The sequence below is a fragment of the Callospermophilus lateralis genome, chromosome Y (assembly GCF_048772815.1).
Source record: "Callospermophilus lateralis isolate mCalLat2 chromosome Y, mCalLat2.hap1, whole genome shotgun sequence".
In the NCBI taxonomy this organism is placed as follows: Eukaryota; Metazoa; Chordata; class Mammalia; order Rodentia; family Sciuridae; genus Callospermophilus; species Callospermophilus lateralis.
Window position 1 is genome coordinate 6,849,459 of NC_135326.1, and position 15,293 is coordinate 6,864,751.

The 15,293-nt window shown below is 43.8% G+C and overlaps 1 protein-coding gene across 1 annotated transcript in view; it reads left to right on the forward strand.

Moving 5' to 3' along the window:
• Positions 1–15,293, forward strand: part of LOC143639719 (G-protein coupled receptor 143-like) — a 37,186-nt gene extending 21,893 nt beyond the window's left edge. Inside the window, exons 7-9 of the mRNA XM_077107766.1 lie at positions 294–411; positions 1,815–2,043; positions 15,199–15,293. Coding sequence (XP_076963881.1) covers positions 294–411; positions 1,815–2,043; positions 15,199–15,293 — 442 coding nt within the window. The remainder of the gene's footprint in view (positions 1–293; positions 412–1,814; positions 2,044–15,198) is intronic.

A 15,293-nucleotide genomic window follows, 5' to 3' on the forward strand; every position in this document is an offset into this window, starting at 1 on the left:
TTCAGGTTGCTCCTCAAACCAAGACTGAATTCTGGGTTATTTGATACCTTACATGTTGATGTGGTGTTGAGTGTTAACATGGGAAGGATTTGTGTTAGACTGAGAGAAGGAATTACATTTCCTTAAATAACTTCTTGGTGTGCTGGTTCAGTTGCTTGCTGTGGAAGTGATCAGCTCTCTACCTAGAATTGGGACATACACAGTGAGGCAAAGATCAGTCCCTGACCCTTAGCGTTTAAAATGAATTTTTGTGGCATGTTCTCTTCACCTGTGGGCCATTGTCTTTTTAACAGTTGGCTGTCCAATATAATCAATGAAAGCCTTTTATTCTACCTTGAAATGCAACCAGATATCAATGCAGGCTCTTTGAAACGTGTCAGAGATGCAGCCAAGACCACGTGGTTTATTATGGTAAGCTAATCTAGATTTAAGTTTCTTCTTGAAAAAAAAATTGGAAGGAAAAAAGAACATTCAGAAGTATGATGTTTAATTATATAAATATACAACAAGGCAAGTAGGTTCTTGGACTACCTACATTTGGCTTAGTGAACTTCTGAGAAAGTTTCATTCATCGTAGTGATTATCATTAAAAAGATAGAGAGTCAGGGGTTTAACTCAGTAGTAGAGCACTTTTATCATCTTTTTTGTTGTTGTTGTTAATCCTGGGGATCAATTACAGAGTGCATGCTAGGCAAGCACTGTACCACTGAGCCACATCCACAGTCCTTTCTGTTTTTCAAATTTTGAGACAGGGTCTTGCTAAGTTTTCCAGGCTGATTTCAAACTTGTGATCCTCCTGCCTCAGCCTCCCTAGTAGCTGGAATAATAGGCACATGTCACCATGCCTGGCTCAGCATTATATAAAATTCTAAAGCATTATTGGAAACCCAAATGTCAAAGTAAATTATGGTCTTTCATATTTTGTTTTTTTCTTTTTCCTTTTTATTAAAATTGGGGTGCCAGGGATTAAACTCAGGGCCTGGTATCTGATCAGTATACACTCTACCACCAAGCTATATCCCAGCCCTTGGCTTTCGTCTTGTTGAATGTGACCCAGAAGTTAAAAAGGATGATTATGAAGTCTCTGTATTAACTGGAAAATGTAGCCTGAAAATAAAATTGAGATTAATTATTATTACATAAAAACATGTATAAAAATACTGGCACCCCCTCCCCCGGTATTTTCATCACATTTCATGTGTATTAGGAGCTGTTGGCAGGGAGGTATGCTCTGAGCCATGCAAAATTGTTATTTATGTTGTTCTGAATTTGGAAAAATGTCACTTGAGATGACTTTCATAAGCCCACATGAGCCCTCTTGATCTGTGTGTTTTGGCTGAGAGCTTCACATGGCTCCTCTGGCTAGCTCTATGGCATAATGTTACCCCAAGAACCTTGACTGAATCAAATTCTGACCTGGCAGCACCAGGTGGAAAGCCACAGGGAAGCAGAGGTCCAAGATGGCTGGTTCTATCACCTTCCTTGCTTGCATTTCCTCTCCCCCCCTTTCCTTCCCCTTCCTCTCCTCTCCTCCTGGTCCTCTTCATCCTCCCCTTCTCTTTCTCTGGCCCCCACCCATCCTTTCTCTTCTCTCCCTCGCACTCTCCCCACTTCCTCTATTTTCAGGAAGCCCTTGGAGATACAGAACCTACTATGGCCAATCTTAGTCTTGCCCCAAACCAAACAACCCATTTGTTCTGAGTGAGGGCAGCCCAGTGGGCGTCCTGAGTGGAGCCTGGCACTATGTGGCAACTGAAGGCTCTACTTCCTGTCCTGCTTCACTGACTGCTGCATCTTTTTGCCTTTTCTCCCAGGGGATACTGAATCCCGCCCAGGGCTTCCTCTTGTCTCTGGCCTTCTATGGCTGGACAGGATGCTGCATGGGTCTCCAGTCTCCCAAGATGGTGATCCAGTGGGAATCCATGACGACTTCGGCAGCCGAGGTGGTGGGCTCTTGCGTGCGCCCTGAAAACCTCACTTGCAGGAAGGTGGCTCCAGTCGGGGGACACACTTCTGATGAGGCCCTCAGCATGCTGTCAGAAGGTAACTTACGCTCCACAGGCCAGGGCAGGAGTGGTGTGGCACACCAGAGCTCCGTGGCCAATCCTTTATCAAACACTGAGGAGCAGAGGGCAAATTACAATAGTCCATGATGACTCTTCCATTTTGTCAGCCCCCCATCCTTTTAAGATTTGAATGATACCTTTCCTTTAATTATTAAGCCCTGTAGCCTGTGTTTATTATAACTGGTTCCCAATTGGGCTGAATGGCATTTTGAATAGTGATAAATTGTCACTTTAAACCCTTTGATACTTTCGCTGTGAGGTGATGAATGCTATGACACGAGCTCTTTAGATTACAGGTACACTTCTCTGTCCAGCTCACTGGGGCATGTAGGGCAAAAAGCCAAAGAACCAGTACCAGCTTTTCCAATTTATTCTGTTCACATAGCACTGTGATTGTCAAACTGTGCTTTGTGGAACCCTGATGTGATGCTTCAGGCATCTAATAAATGATTCAAATTCCATTCCAAAACTCACAGTAGAATCTGTGATTAAATTGAATACTTCAAATGTGTTGACTAGCAAATACTAGCCTGCCCACATATTAACTTGAGTTAACCTAGTAACTGAACTGATTTGAATGTGGAGCTCAGAATAACTTTCTCCTGTCATCTTTAAGGGATCACCGTACAGGGATGGCAGAGGAGAATTACTTAAAGGCTACTGCACGTCAGCAATATGGCCATTGAAGTTAGATGTGACACCATCAAGTCAAAGCAAAGAAAGTGTTAATTGTTCAAGTTGGTACATGATGGTAACTTTCAGCTCAGATTTCAGTTTTAAAGTTTTGAATTAACTGAGGTGTCCTTATAATTCTAATTGATTACCAACGTTTATTTTTCATAAAATTCAAATTATGACTAAAGAAGTACATTTTTGCTAACATACACCTCTTACAGTTTCCTTGTTATGCTTTGTTTTAGTGGGGGGAAAAAAAAGATATTTGGGTTAAGGAAATAAGTTTGGAAATCATACACTGAAAGCCATGGAGACTTATTTATTTATTTATTTATTTATTTATTTGAGAGAGAGAGAGAGAGAGAATTTTTAATATTTATTTTTTAGTTTTTCGGTGGACACATCTCTGTTTGTATGTGGTGCTGAGGATCAAACCCGGGCTGCACGCATGCCAGGCGAGCGCACTACCACTTGAGCCACATCCCCAGCCCAAGCCTTGGAGTTTTAACTAATGATTTGTAATGTCTAAGTAAAATCAGGCTTTTTGAAAGTGTGAATCTAAAACTTTCCTCTACCCAACATGAATCAGTGCGTGCACACAAACATACACGCACACACTCACACACAGGAGACCAAAGAGAAACAATACGCTGTCCAAGCTACTTTTTTATACCAAAGTATAATGTTGAATTTTGAAGTCAGAAAACTTTGAAGAAAGATATCTGGAAATGGCTACAAGAGCTCTGTTTTCTTTTCCATTCCTACTATTTAAATATTTTGAAGAAAGTTTCATTTTTAGGTGACAAGATGGGTTAAAGAAACATGGTGATGAATTGATGGATTGATTCCATGAGACAGAATTGGTCATAATTGGGATCCTTGAAGGGAAACAGAAATACTTCAGGCTATAGTTATGACAGATGTACTTTGTGTTTACAGACTGTTCTTTGTTTGTGGAGCTGAGCATGGAATCCAGGGCTCATGGATGCTAGGCTAGGCAAGCCTTTATCCTGGAGCCATTCCCCCAACCTCTGGATTTTCTATCTAGTAAACACAGTGCATTAAGGATGACAGACCCACCAGTTGGAATTGCTGTTAGCATGCTATTACCGATACCACCTGAGTTATGAGCCCAAAATTGCCATCTGGAACTACTTGGCTTTGTTGGTTTTCCCTTTCTGGTGGATTAAGGTGGCTGAGTCAATCTTTGACAGTCAAATAAAACACTTAAAAGAAATAACAATAAAAACTATATCCCAGTCTGCCCTGGGGCACTCCAATCACCATGGGCAAACAGCATCAATCATATTCATTCTTTTGAGAAAGCTGTTGCCTAGGTCTGTGCTCACAACTTAGAAATTTTTATATGGAAGTTTTACACAACGCAAATGAACAGCCAACAGAAAAATAAACAGGGCAGTAATTCCTGGATTGCCTTACCTTCTCCTTTTATTTAAAAAAAAATTATTTTTTTCCCTGGTGCTGGGGATGGAAGCCAGGGCCTCATGCATGCCTACTAGGCAAGCACTTTGTAACTGAGCTGCACCCCCAGCCCTTCTCTTCACTTTGACATAGTGTCATCCTTCACATTTCATTTCCAAAAAGGAGCTTTTCTTTGAAATTTGAACTCTATTTGTTTCATCAGTTTATATCTTGAAAAACAAATAGAAGAAGGAGACATCTGAAAAAAAAAAAACAACAACAAACTTTGAGTTTGCATAGTGCTCCCACTAGAGAAGTTGGACATTTCACAATGGTATCTTCCTTCCACATGGAAAGTTAGAGATCTCTTATCTTTTCATCTGTAAAGAAATGCTGATTTCCCCCTCTTCCTTTTCTTTTTAAGAGAACTGAGATTTGGGCTGGGGATGTAGCTCAGTTGGTAGAGTGCTTGCCTTGCATGCACAAGGCCCTGGGTTTAGTCCCCAGCACATACACGTACGCACACACACACACACAGAACTGAGAAGATGCTAGGGGTAGGCTGCAGCTCATTGGGCAAGAGCTTCCCTAGCATGCCAGAGGACCTGGGTTCAAGTCCAGCATGATGCACACACAAAGTTGAGATATAACCTATATAACATAAAATTCATTCTTTTAAAATGTGTTCTTTAGTGGTTTCTGATATGTTTACAATGATGGGTAACCACTGCCACTATCTAAATCTGGATTATTTTTTATAACCTCAAAAAGAAACCCCAAGGCCCTTAACAGTTAATTCCCATTCCCCTTTCCCAGCCATGGCAACCAGTAATCTTCTGTCCCTATGCATTTGCCTCTTCTGGACATTTCACATAGATCTGTCCTTTGTGTCTGATTTCTTCTAATTAGCAAAGTTTTCAAGGTTCATCCATGTGGCACACGTGTATCAGTATGTTGTTCTTTCTTTGGCTGAATAATATTCCATCCATCATATGGATCTACCCAGTCTGTGTTTTAAACAACTTTGGCTGACTGCCAAGGATTCCATCAGGCTCTGAATTAGGTGCCACAGGTTATAGACTTTGCTCTTAATTATCTCACAGTGTACTGGGTAAATTAAACAAGCTTTTAAAAATAAAAATTCTATCCTAGTAACAGACTAATCCATGTAAATACTTGTTTGAAAGAACTGGGTGGAATAAGAAAGCAAGTAGGGAAAGCCTTTTGAAAAAGACAAAATACAATACTGATTGTATTTTTAATTTTGGAAAGAATTTCTCTTAAAATGGCAGCTGTCAGGCTAGGGATGTAGCTCAGTAGTAGACTGCTTGCCTACCACATAAGAGGCCAGGGTTGCATCCCCAGTCCTGTCCACCAGCATCCCCCGCAAAAAAGAGGCAGTTGTCATTTTAGACACCGGGTGATGTATTGTTAGCTAATGCCTGTTAAGTCAGTTTTTGGAAACACAGAAGTTTGTAAAATCAACAACATCTCCTGCAGAAGTATGCAGTGGAGGTGATATGAAGGTGCACTAAGGCTCTTAAGTGTACATTTAGTCACCCTTGAAATATTAAAATTAAATTTGTCCCTAAGAAAAACTATTTGATATTTATTTTAAATAGATTTTTAGTTGTAGATGGATACAATATGTTTATTTATTTATTTTTATGTGGTGCTGAGGAGCAAACCCAGTGCTTCACAGGTACAAAGTGAGCACTCTACCACTGAGCCACAACCCCAGCCCCCCATTTGATATTTAAAAAAACCCAAATTGTCCCTAAGGCACAGTCCCCACCATTTTGTGTGGTAACCCTCAGAAAATTTGCATATGTTGCTCAAAAACAAAAAAAAACTTCCAAAATAATTTTTTTCCCCTTTCAGAAATTAAATCATTTCAAAGTTTTGCTGTTTAGGACACTTAAGCACATTGGAAATGATTTCTGTGTGACTTTGGGCAGTCATCAGCCCATTGGGGACAATTTTAAGAGTTCTTCTAACGCTTCCCTGGACAGTATGTCTCTGGTAGTCACTAGTCTGTCATCTGAGAATGTGCTTTACTTCTCTGTTGGTGGAGGAACTTCCAGTGTCATTCAAATATATTTCCCAGGGACTATGCCGTCTCATGGGACTTTTTGGCATTTGCATCCATCCATCTCAACTTGTAACAATCCTGTCTTTCCATGATACCCCATATCTCACCCAATTCATTGTTGCCCCTACATTCACGTCTTTCCCACAGTCCTCTGTCCTGTCCCACAATTCCTTGCTTCTCCCACAACCTGGCTTGACCTACAATCTTTAGTTCTGTCCCACAATTCCTTGCTTCTCCACAATCCCGTTATCTCCCACAATTCTTAGTTTCTTCCATAATTCTGTTATACCCAAAGTGCCCATCTTTCCCACAATCCTTTGTTCTGTTCCACAGTCCTTTGCTTCCGTCACAATCCTCTGATCTCTCCTAATTTCTCCCACAGTCTCTGCTCTAGTTCATAATCATCTGATGTTTCTTTTCTCCAAGAATCTGCTTCCTCTGTGTGAGAAAGAAATTGAGCAATCATTTGCCCTGAACCACAGTACCTTCTCCCAGAATCCTGTGTGTCTTCATTATCCCATGACCCCTCCCTTGTTTCTCCTGGAATTCTTTGTTCCCTTGATCTCCCACAATCCCTTGCTTCTCCCACTATTGTGTTCTCGTCTTTCTCCCAGAATCCTCTGCCCTGGCCCGCAAGTTCTCCTTTTTCCCAGAATTATCTGTTCTCTTATTTCTCCCACAATGCTCCCACAATCCTGTTCTCACCTTCCTCTCAGAATCCTCTGACCTGACCCACCAGTCCTCCTTTCTCCCAGAATTATCTGTTCTTATTTCTCCAAGAATCCTGTTCTCTTGACTCTCCCACAATCCCTTGCTTCTCCCACAAATCTGATGTCACCTTCCTCCTAGAATCCTCTGCCCTGACTCACAAGTCCTTCTTTCTCCCAGAATCCTCTGTTCTGTTTCTCCCAGAACCCAATGCTTTTCCCATAATCCTGCACCTTCCTCCCAGAATCCTTTGCCATGAACCACTAGTCCTTCTTTCTCCCAGAATCCTCTGTAAACTAGATTTCCCCCAGAACCCTTTGCTTCTCCCACAATTTTGTTCTCACCTTCCTCCCAGAATCCTCTTGTAATAAATCACCAGTCCTCATTTCTCCCAGAATCCTTTTTTCTCATTTCTCCCACAACACTTTGCTTCTCCCATAATCCTGTTCTCACCTTCCTCCCAGAATTCTCTGGTCTGACCTTCAAGTCCTTCTTCTTCCCAGAATCCTCTGTTTTCTATTTCTCCCACAACCTGTTACTTCTGCCAGAATCCTGTTCCTTTTATTCTCCCATATTCCTCTTCATACCTTCCTTCCAGAATCCTCTGTCCTGATCCTCAGTCCTCCTTGTTCCCACAACCTTTTGCTTCTCCCACAATCCTTTTTCACTTTCCATCCAGCATCTTCTGCTCTAACCCATAAGTGTCCTTTCTTCCAGAATTCTCTGTTCTATTATTTCTCCCACAACTCCTTACTTCAACCAGTATCCTATTCTCACCTTTCTCCCAGAATCTTATGTTATGACCCACAGTTAGTTCTTTCTCCCAGAATCCTATGTTCTTTTATTTGTCCCACAACCCTTTCCTTCTCCCAGAATCCACTGTTCCCTTAATTCTCCTGCAACTCGTTACTTTTCCCATAAGCCTGTTCTCCACCTTCCTCCCAGAATCCTCTGACCTGAAAGTCCTTCTTTCTCCCAGAATCCTCTGTACACATGATTGTCCTAGATCCTTTTGCTTCTTCCACAATCCTGTCTCACCTTCCTCCCAGAATTCTCTGCCAGGAACCAGCAGTCCTCCTTTCTCCCACAATCCTCTGTTCTTATTTCTCCCACAATGCCTCTTCCCCCAGAATCCTCTGTTCTTTTATTTCCCCCACAATCCCTCACTTCTCACACAATCCTATTCTCACCTTCCTCCCAGAATTCTCGGTCATAAACCACCCTTCCTTTTTTTTAAAGAGAGAGTGAGAGAGGAGACAGAGAGAGAGAGAGAATTTTTTAATATTTATTTTTTAGTTATTGGCAGACACAACATCTTTGTTTGTATGTGGTGCTGAGAATCGAACCCGGGCCACACGCATGCCAGGCGAGCGTGCTACCACTTGAGCCACATCCCCAGCCCAACCACCCGTCCTTGTTTCTCCCAGAATCCTTTTTTCTTGTTTTTCCTACAATCCCTTGCTTCTCCCACAATCCTGTACTCACCTTTCTCCCAGAATTCTCTGCTCTGACCTGCAAGACCTTCTTTCTCCCACAATCCCTATTCTCTATTTCTCCACAACCCCTTGCTTTTCCCGGAATCCTGTTTCCCTCATTCTCCCACAAGCCTGTTCTCACATTCCTCTCAGGATCCTCTGAAATGAACCACCAACCCTTCTTTCTCCCAGCATCTTCTGTTCTTATTTCTCTCACAACCCCTCTTCCTCAACAATGCTGTTCACTTGAGTCTCCTACAGTCCCTCACTTCTCCCATCATCCTGTTCTCACCTTCTCCCAGAATCCTCTGCCCTGACCTTCAAGACCTTCTTTCTCAAACAGCTTTGCTTCTCCCATAATCCTCTGCTCTAACCCATAAGTTGTTCTTACTCCCAGAATTCTCTGTTCTATAATTTCTCTCACAACTCCTTGCTTTGATCAGAACTATGTTTCCTTAAATCTACCACAACCCTTTATTTCTCGCTCAATCCTATTCTTACCTTCCTCCCAGAATCCTCTAGGACCTGTGAGTCCTTCTTTCTCCCAGAATCCTCTGATGGCTTGATTCTCCCACAATCCCTTGCTTCTCTCACAATCCTGTTCATACCTTCCTCCCAGAACCCTCTGTCCTGACCTACCAGAATCTCCCAGAATCCTGTGTAAAATGGATTCTCCCATAATCCCTTGCATCTCCCAGAATCCTGTTCTCCCCTTTCTCCCAGAATCCTCTGCTCTGACCAGAAAGTTCTGTTCTCTCAAATCTCCCACAATCCTCTGCATCTTCAAGAATCCTGCTCTTGCCTTCCTCCCAGAATCCTCTGCTCTGACCCAGAAGTCCTTCTTTCTCCCAGAATCCTGTTCTTACCTTCCTCCCAGAATCCTCTCCTCTGACCTGGAAGTCCTTCTTTCTCCCAGAATTCTTTGTTCTCTGGAATCTCCCACAATCCCTTGCATCTCCCAGAATCCTGTTCAAATCCTGTTCTCCCCTTCCTCCCAGAATCCTCTGCCCAGAGCCGCAAGTCCTTCTTTCTCCCACAATCCCTTGTGTCTCCCAGAATCCTGTTCAAATCCTGTTCTCGCCTTCCTTCCAGAATCCTTTACTCTGACCCAGATGTCCTCCTTTCTCCCAGAATTCTCTGTTCTCTTGAATCTCCCACAATCCCTTGCGTCTCCCAGAATCCTGTTCAAATTCTGTTCTCCCCTTCCTCCCAGAATCCTCTGCTCAGAGCCGCAAGTCCTTCTTTCTCCCACAATCCCTTACGTCTGCCAGAATCCTGTTCAAATCCTGTTCTCGCCTTTCCCCCAGAATCCTCTGCTCTGACCCGGATGTCCTTCTTTCTCCCAGAATTCTCTGTTCTCTAGAATCTCCCACAATCCCTTGTGTCTCCCAGAAGCGTGTTCTCCCCTTCCTCCCAGAGTCCTCTGTTCACAGCCGCAGGTCCTTCTTTCTCCCAGAATCCTCTGTCCTCTCAAATCTCCCACAATCCTTTGTGTCTCCCAGAATCCTGTTCTCGCTTTCCTCCCAGAATCCTCTGCTCTGACCCGGAAGTCCTTCTTTCTCCCAGAATCCTTTGTTCTCTTAAATCTCCCACAATCCCTTGCGTCTTCCCAAATCTTGTTCAGGCCTTCCTCCCAGAATTTTTTTTTAAACTTTTTTAGTTGTAGATGGACGCAACACATTTGTTTTTATTCGTTTGTATTTGGTGCTGAGGCTCAAACCCAGTGCCTCACACATGCTAGGTGAATGCTCTACCACCACTGAGCTATAACCTCAGTGCCCCCTCCCAAAATCTTCTACTCAGATCAGCAAGTCCTTCTTTCTCCCACAATCTTCTGTACAAAAGAGTCTCCCAGAACCCCTTGCATGTCCCAGAATCTTGTTCTCACCCTCCTCCCAGAATTCTCTGCTGGGACCAGCAAGTCCTTCTTTCTCCAAGAATCCTTTTTTTTTTTGCAATTAGGAAGTCTTTTATTTTTTGTAGTTGTACACAATCACTGTATTTTATTTTTATGTGGTGCTGAGAATCGAACCCAGGATCTTGCATGTGTAAGGCGAGTGCTCTACCACTGAGCCACATCCCCAGCCCCACTCTGTTCTCTTGAATCTCTCACAATCCCTCATGTCTTCCAGAATCTAGTTCTCACCTTCCTCCCAGAATCCTCTGCTCTGACTGGCAAGTCATCCTTTCCCCCAGAATTCTGTTCTCTTGAATCTCCCACAATCCCTTGTGTCTCTCAAAATCCTCTGCCATAACCCACCAGTCCTTCCTCCCAGACTACTCTGGTTGCTTGATTCTCCCATAATCCCACACTTCTCCCAGAATTGTCTGCTCATTTACTTCTCCAATAACTCTTTGCTTCTCCTACAATCTTTTTTTTTTTTTTTTTTAAAGAGAGAGTGAGAGAGGGAGGGAGAGAGCATTTTCATATTTATTTTTCAGTTATCGGCGGACACAACATCTTTGTTTGTATGTGGTGCTGAGGATCGAACCCCCCGGGCTGCACGCATGCCAGGCAAGCGCGCTACCGCTTGAGCCACATCTCCAGCCCCCTCTCCTACAAGCTTATTCTCACTTTTCTCCCTGAATCCTCTGACCTGACTGCAAGTCCTTCTTTCTCCCAGAATCCTCTTTTTCTCCCACAACCCCTTGCTTGTTCCAGAAGCCTGTTTCCTTCATTCTCCCACAATCCTGTTTGTGCTTCCTCCCAGAATCCTCTGCTAGGACTGCCAGTCTTTCTCCCAGAATCCTCTGGTAGCTTGATTCTCCCATAATCCCATGCTTCTACCAGAATCCTCTACCCCTTTCTCCCAGAATCCTGTTCTCACCTTCCTCCCAGAATCCTCCAGTGACTGCAAGTCCTTTCTCCCAAAACCCTCTGTTCACTTGGTACTCCCACAAGTCAGCTCACCTTTCTCCCAGAGTCCTTTGCTCCTTCCTGATTCCTTGGTTTTCCCCATAATCCTCTGTTCTCTCCCCCAGTGCCTTATTTCTCCTACAATCCCATAATTCTGTTTCTTGAAGTTTTTTTAAACAATATTTTGCCTCCCCCATTGTTTCTCCACAATTCCTCCCCACCAATTCCATTTTCTCAAATCTTTTCTCCTAAATTTGCATTTTTTCTTTTTAATATTTTTAGGTGTAACTGAACATTTTTATTTATTTTTATGAGGTGCTGAGGGTCCAATGCAGGGCCTCACATGTGCTAGGCAAGTGCTCTACCACTGAGCCACAATCCCATCCTCTCTGCCACAATTTCTATTTCCCTGAAATTCTCATTTTTCTCATAACTTTTTCATTTTTTCTCATCCTCTTTTCTCTCCCTAACAATTTCCATCTTTCTCAACATAACTGTCCCTCCATTTTCTCCCACAATTATTTTCCACTGTTTTGAGAAAACCTAAGAGCCCAAATGGATGTCATTTAACCTTTCCTACATGTGTATGTGGATTTTAAATAATGTATTACAACAAAGGCCTGCTGATACATGGAATTTTTAAAAAGTTAAAAAGCTTTCCAAAACTAAATGAATATTCTCAGGCTACTACTTTCAAGAGAGCACACGCCAAAATCCCTCTCCTTTCCGCTTCCACCTCTTTCTTTCACAGTTTAAGAGGAGTCCATTGATTCATTCAAAGGACAATAGCAATAAGTGAGGGAGTGAGGTGCTTTTAGATTGGTTGAGGCTTATTTCTGGCAACTCAGAAAGCTGTAGTGGTGAAGGTGGGTGCCCTGATGGTGGTAGGAAAGCAGGGAGAACCCCTTTCTAATACAAGGTGGGCAAAGCTTCCAACAGGAGATGTTGGAGAACTCAGAGGTTGCCTTCAAGGCCCTTTCTTTTCACTGCTTCTGAAAAAACATCATGTCAGCATGGACTTTCCCTTTTTCCTCTGTTACCTGCAAAATTTCTTCTCAAGCCACTGTAGGCCAATCATCTCCCCCGTGTAGTCATGTTGTGAAGCACCTTGCAGTTTTCCAGTGGTCTGTCCTCCAAGTAGTGCCTTAGAGTGCCCAAGAACTGGACATTGTGCTACTTCCCAATGCAACCAGGGAAGCTTTCCTTGCATAGCAACCTGCTTTCCCTTCGCTTCCCCCTGAAAGTAACATGTGGTGGTCCCTGGCTTGTGATCGCTAGGAGAGCATCCAAGAGAACCCACCCCAGAGCCTTGGGCTCTCTTGGATAGGTCAGGTTTAGTCTGACACCTTGAAGCATCTGGGCCCAGGTCTTGTATGCTTTTCCAAGGCTCACCCACAGTGTCCAGAGCTTCAATGCTTCTAAGGAATTCAAGACAAGTCTATGTGGGGCTGGGAGGTTCCCAAGAAACTTTCTGGACTTGTAAAGCTCATTAAAGGGGCCATTTGCAGGGTATTGTTCCTTTGGCATCTTGAGGCCACTATCACTTGTATTTCCTACAGGGACTTGAGATGTTCACAGACTTTGCACCGATAGAGAATTCATCAACATTCTCATTTAACTAACTTCTCAGGGTATTCTTTGAGAAGATCTTTAAAACTAGAAGAGAAATCCAGATCTGCTTCCAAACCCAGAGCTGCAAGCACCCACGTAACTCAGACAGGGCTGGGCTTGGGTGGCTCTGTGCCAGCAGTATTTGCTTCAAGAAGGTTGTCATGAATAGATATTCTTCCTCCATGAAGCCCCAGGGGAGGAACGAAAGACGAAGACGACCTCAAAGCCATATAACCCACAGCAGTCCCGGGTGTGAGGTCACGAGGGCTTATCCTTAGCTAGACCTTGACCACAAGTCACCATGTGACACGCAGCTGAGTCTTCCTGAAAAGGACCACAGCAATCCCACACGAGTTCTCAGAAGCCTGGGATGTCCTCATAAAAAAAAAGTGGGCAACCCTGGTAAGAATCAACTCTTTGTCAAGTGCCACCAGTCCCTCCACCGGGAATACTCTTCTGGTACCACGTGTGTCTTTCCGAAGTCTTCCCAGCTGGTTCTTGGTAACTCAGTCCAACAGAAGGTCTACTCTCATCAACTCTGTGGGCAAACCAGACCCCCCTTAGGATTTGCCCATAGATGTAGCTCTGCCATGTCACTACTTTCACCCACCGTTTCAATTCCTTTGCCTTTGAGATCATGCTGGGTCCAACTTTCTCACACCTACATTCTGCTAAACTCATCTTCATCAAACCCTGGGAGAAGATCTGAGTGCTGTTTCCTTCACAGTCCACAGTAGGTTTACATGTGTTTATATTGGAGGGATGCTGAAACTCACACTTGCCTTTTTATTTTTTAATATATTTTTAGTTGTCAATATACCTTTATATGCGGTGCTGAGAATCAAACCCAGTGCCTCACACATGCCAGGCAAGCACTCTTCCACTGAGCCACAACCCCCAGCCCACACTTGCCTTCTTTTAAAACTGCTTGATCCCATTTTTCTTCAGAGTAGTCTGAACTAATCCTCCCATACATAATGCTGTATCCAAGTGATGCTGGCACTTACCTGACTGTATTTATCCACTCAACGTGTTTATTGAGCACCTTCTGTGTGCCAGGTGTTAAGACATTAGGGACATTGTGATAACTCAAATTTCCTGTCCAGAGACACTCCATTCTAGTGTCAAAGACAGAGTGAGAAAAATGCAAATAAGTATGTAACATTAATTCTATGAAGAGAGACCTAGCAGGAAGAGGGTCAGAGAGTGGTTTCGGATAGGCAGACCCTGAAGTGTGTCTGAGGAAAAGGTAACATTTGAGCCGAGATTTGAATTTAGTGTAAACTAGAGATTTGCAGGTGGGGGAGAGAGAGAGGTGGGGGGGTGGGGGGGTGGGGGGGAGGGGGGAGGGAGGGGCAGGGAGGGAGAGATATGCAAAGACACTGGGGCAGGAGCAAGCTGGGAGCGGGGGAGGAGGGAGGGAGAGAGAATTAATGAATGAATGCAGTGTGCCTGCATTCATTTGTGGGTGAGGAGAGAGAGATCCAAGAGGAGGCTGCAGAGATAAGCAAGGCCCATTGATGGGGGGTCTGAAGGCTTTCATTAAGGGCACTCACTTGCCACATAGAGTTGAGGAGGTCACACATTGCATCTTCCACATCAGTATGGAAGCAGACACTCCTGGAGTATGTATGGGATGAAAGAATAATGGTGCCATTTGTGGCAAGGGGTCCTCCCACCACAAATGTGGAAGGTGTGCTAGTGGAATGATGAAACAGACCTTTGAATTGTTGGGGAGGGGAGGGGCAAAGATTCCACGTGGATTCAGTGAGCAGCTCTCCTCCCTCAGCACCTCCCTCCACCAATGGGAAGCTTCCTTTCTTTTGATGGTGGGAACAGAAATAGCCATCAGGACCCAGTATGCAACAGTCCATGCCTGGTCAAACTTTGTTTGCTTAGGGTCTTGCTTTGGTTGACACTGGCTTTGAACTTGCAGTCCTCCTGCCTCAGCCTCCCAAGCTGCTGGGATTACAGGCGTGCACCACCACCCCTGGGTACCAGAATTTTCTTAAGGTTGACTGTAGGCAGTTTCCTGTAGCACTCAGGTAGCAATTAATTATCAACTGCACTAGATGATTCTGCAGGATTTGATTCATCATTGGGAATGATTTGATGAAATGAAGATGAACTGTACCATAGCTTTTTTTTTTTTTCCCTCCTCCAGACCAAACACTAAGACATTTCATTTATGCACACTTGGTGTGCTGCCGAGTCCTAAGGGCATTTTCTGCAGCTGGAGGAAAAACCTTCAAGGATGCAGGTGCCATCAGAATCTTCTCTTTTCCTCTCCAGGTTCTGATGCCAGCACTGTTGAAATCCATACTGCAAGTGGGTCCCGCAAGGAAAATGACGTTGATATGGCTCACCCAACTCAAGGACACCTGTGA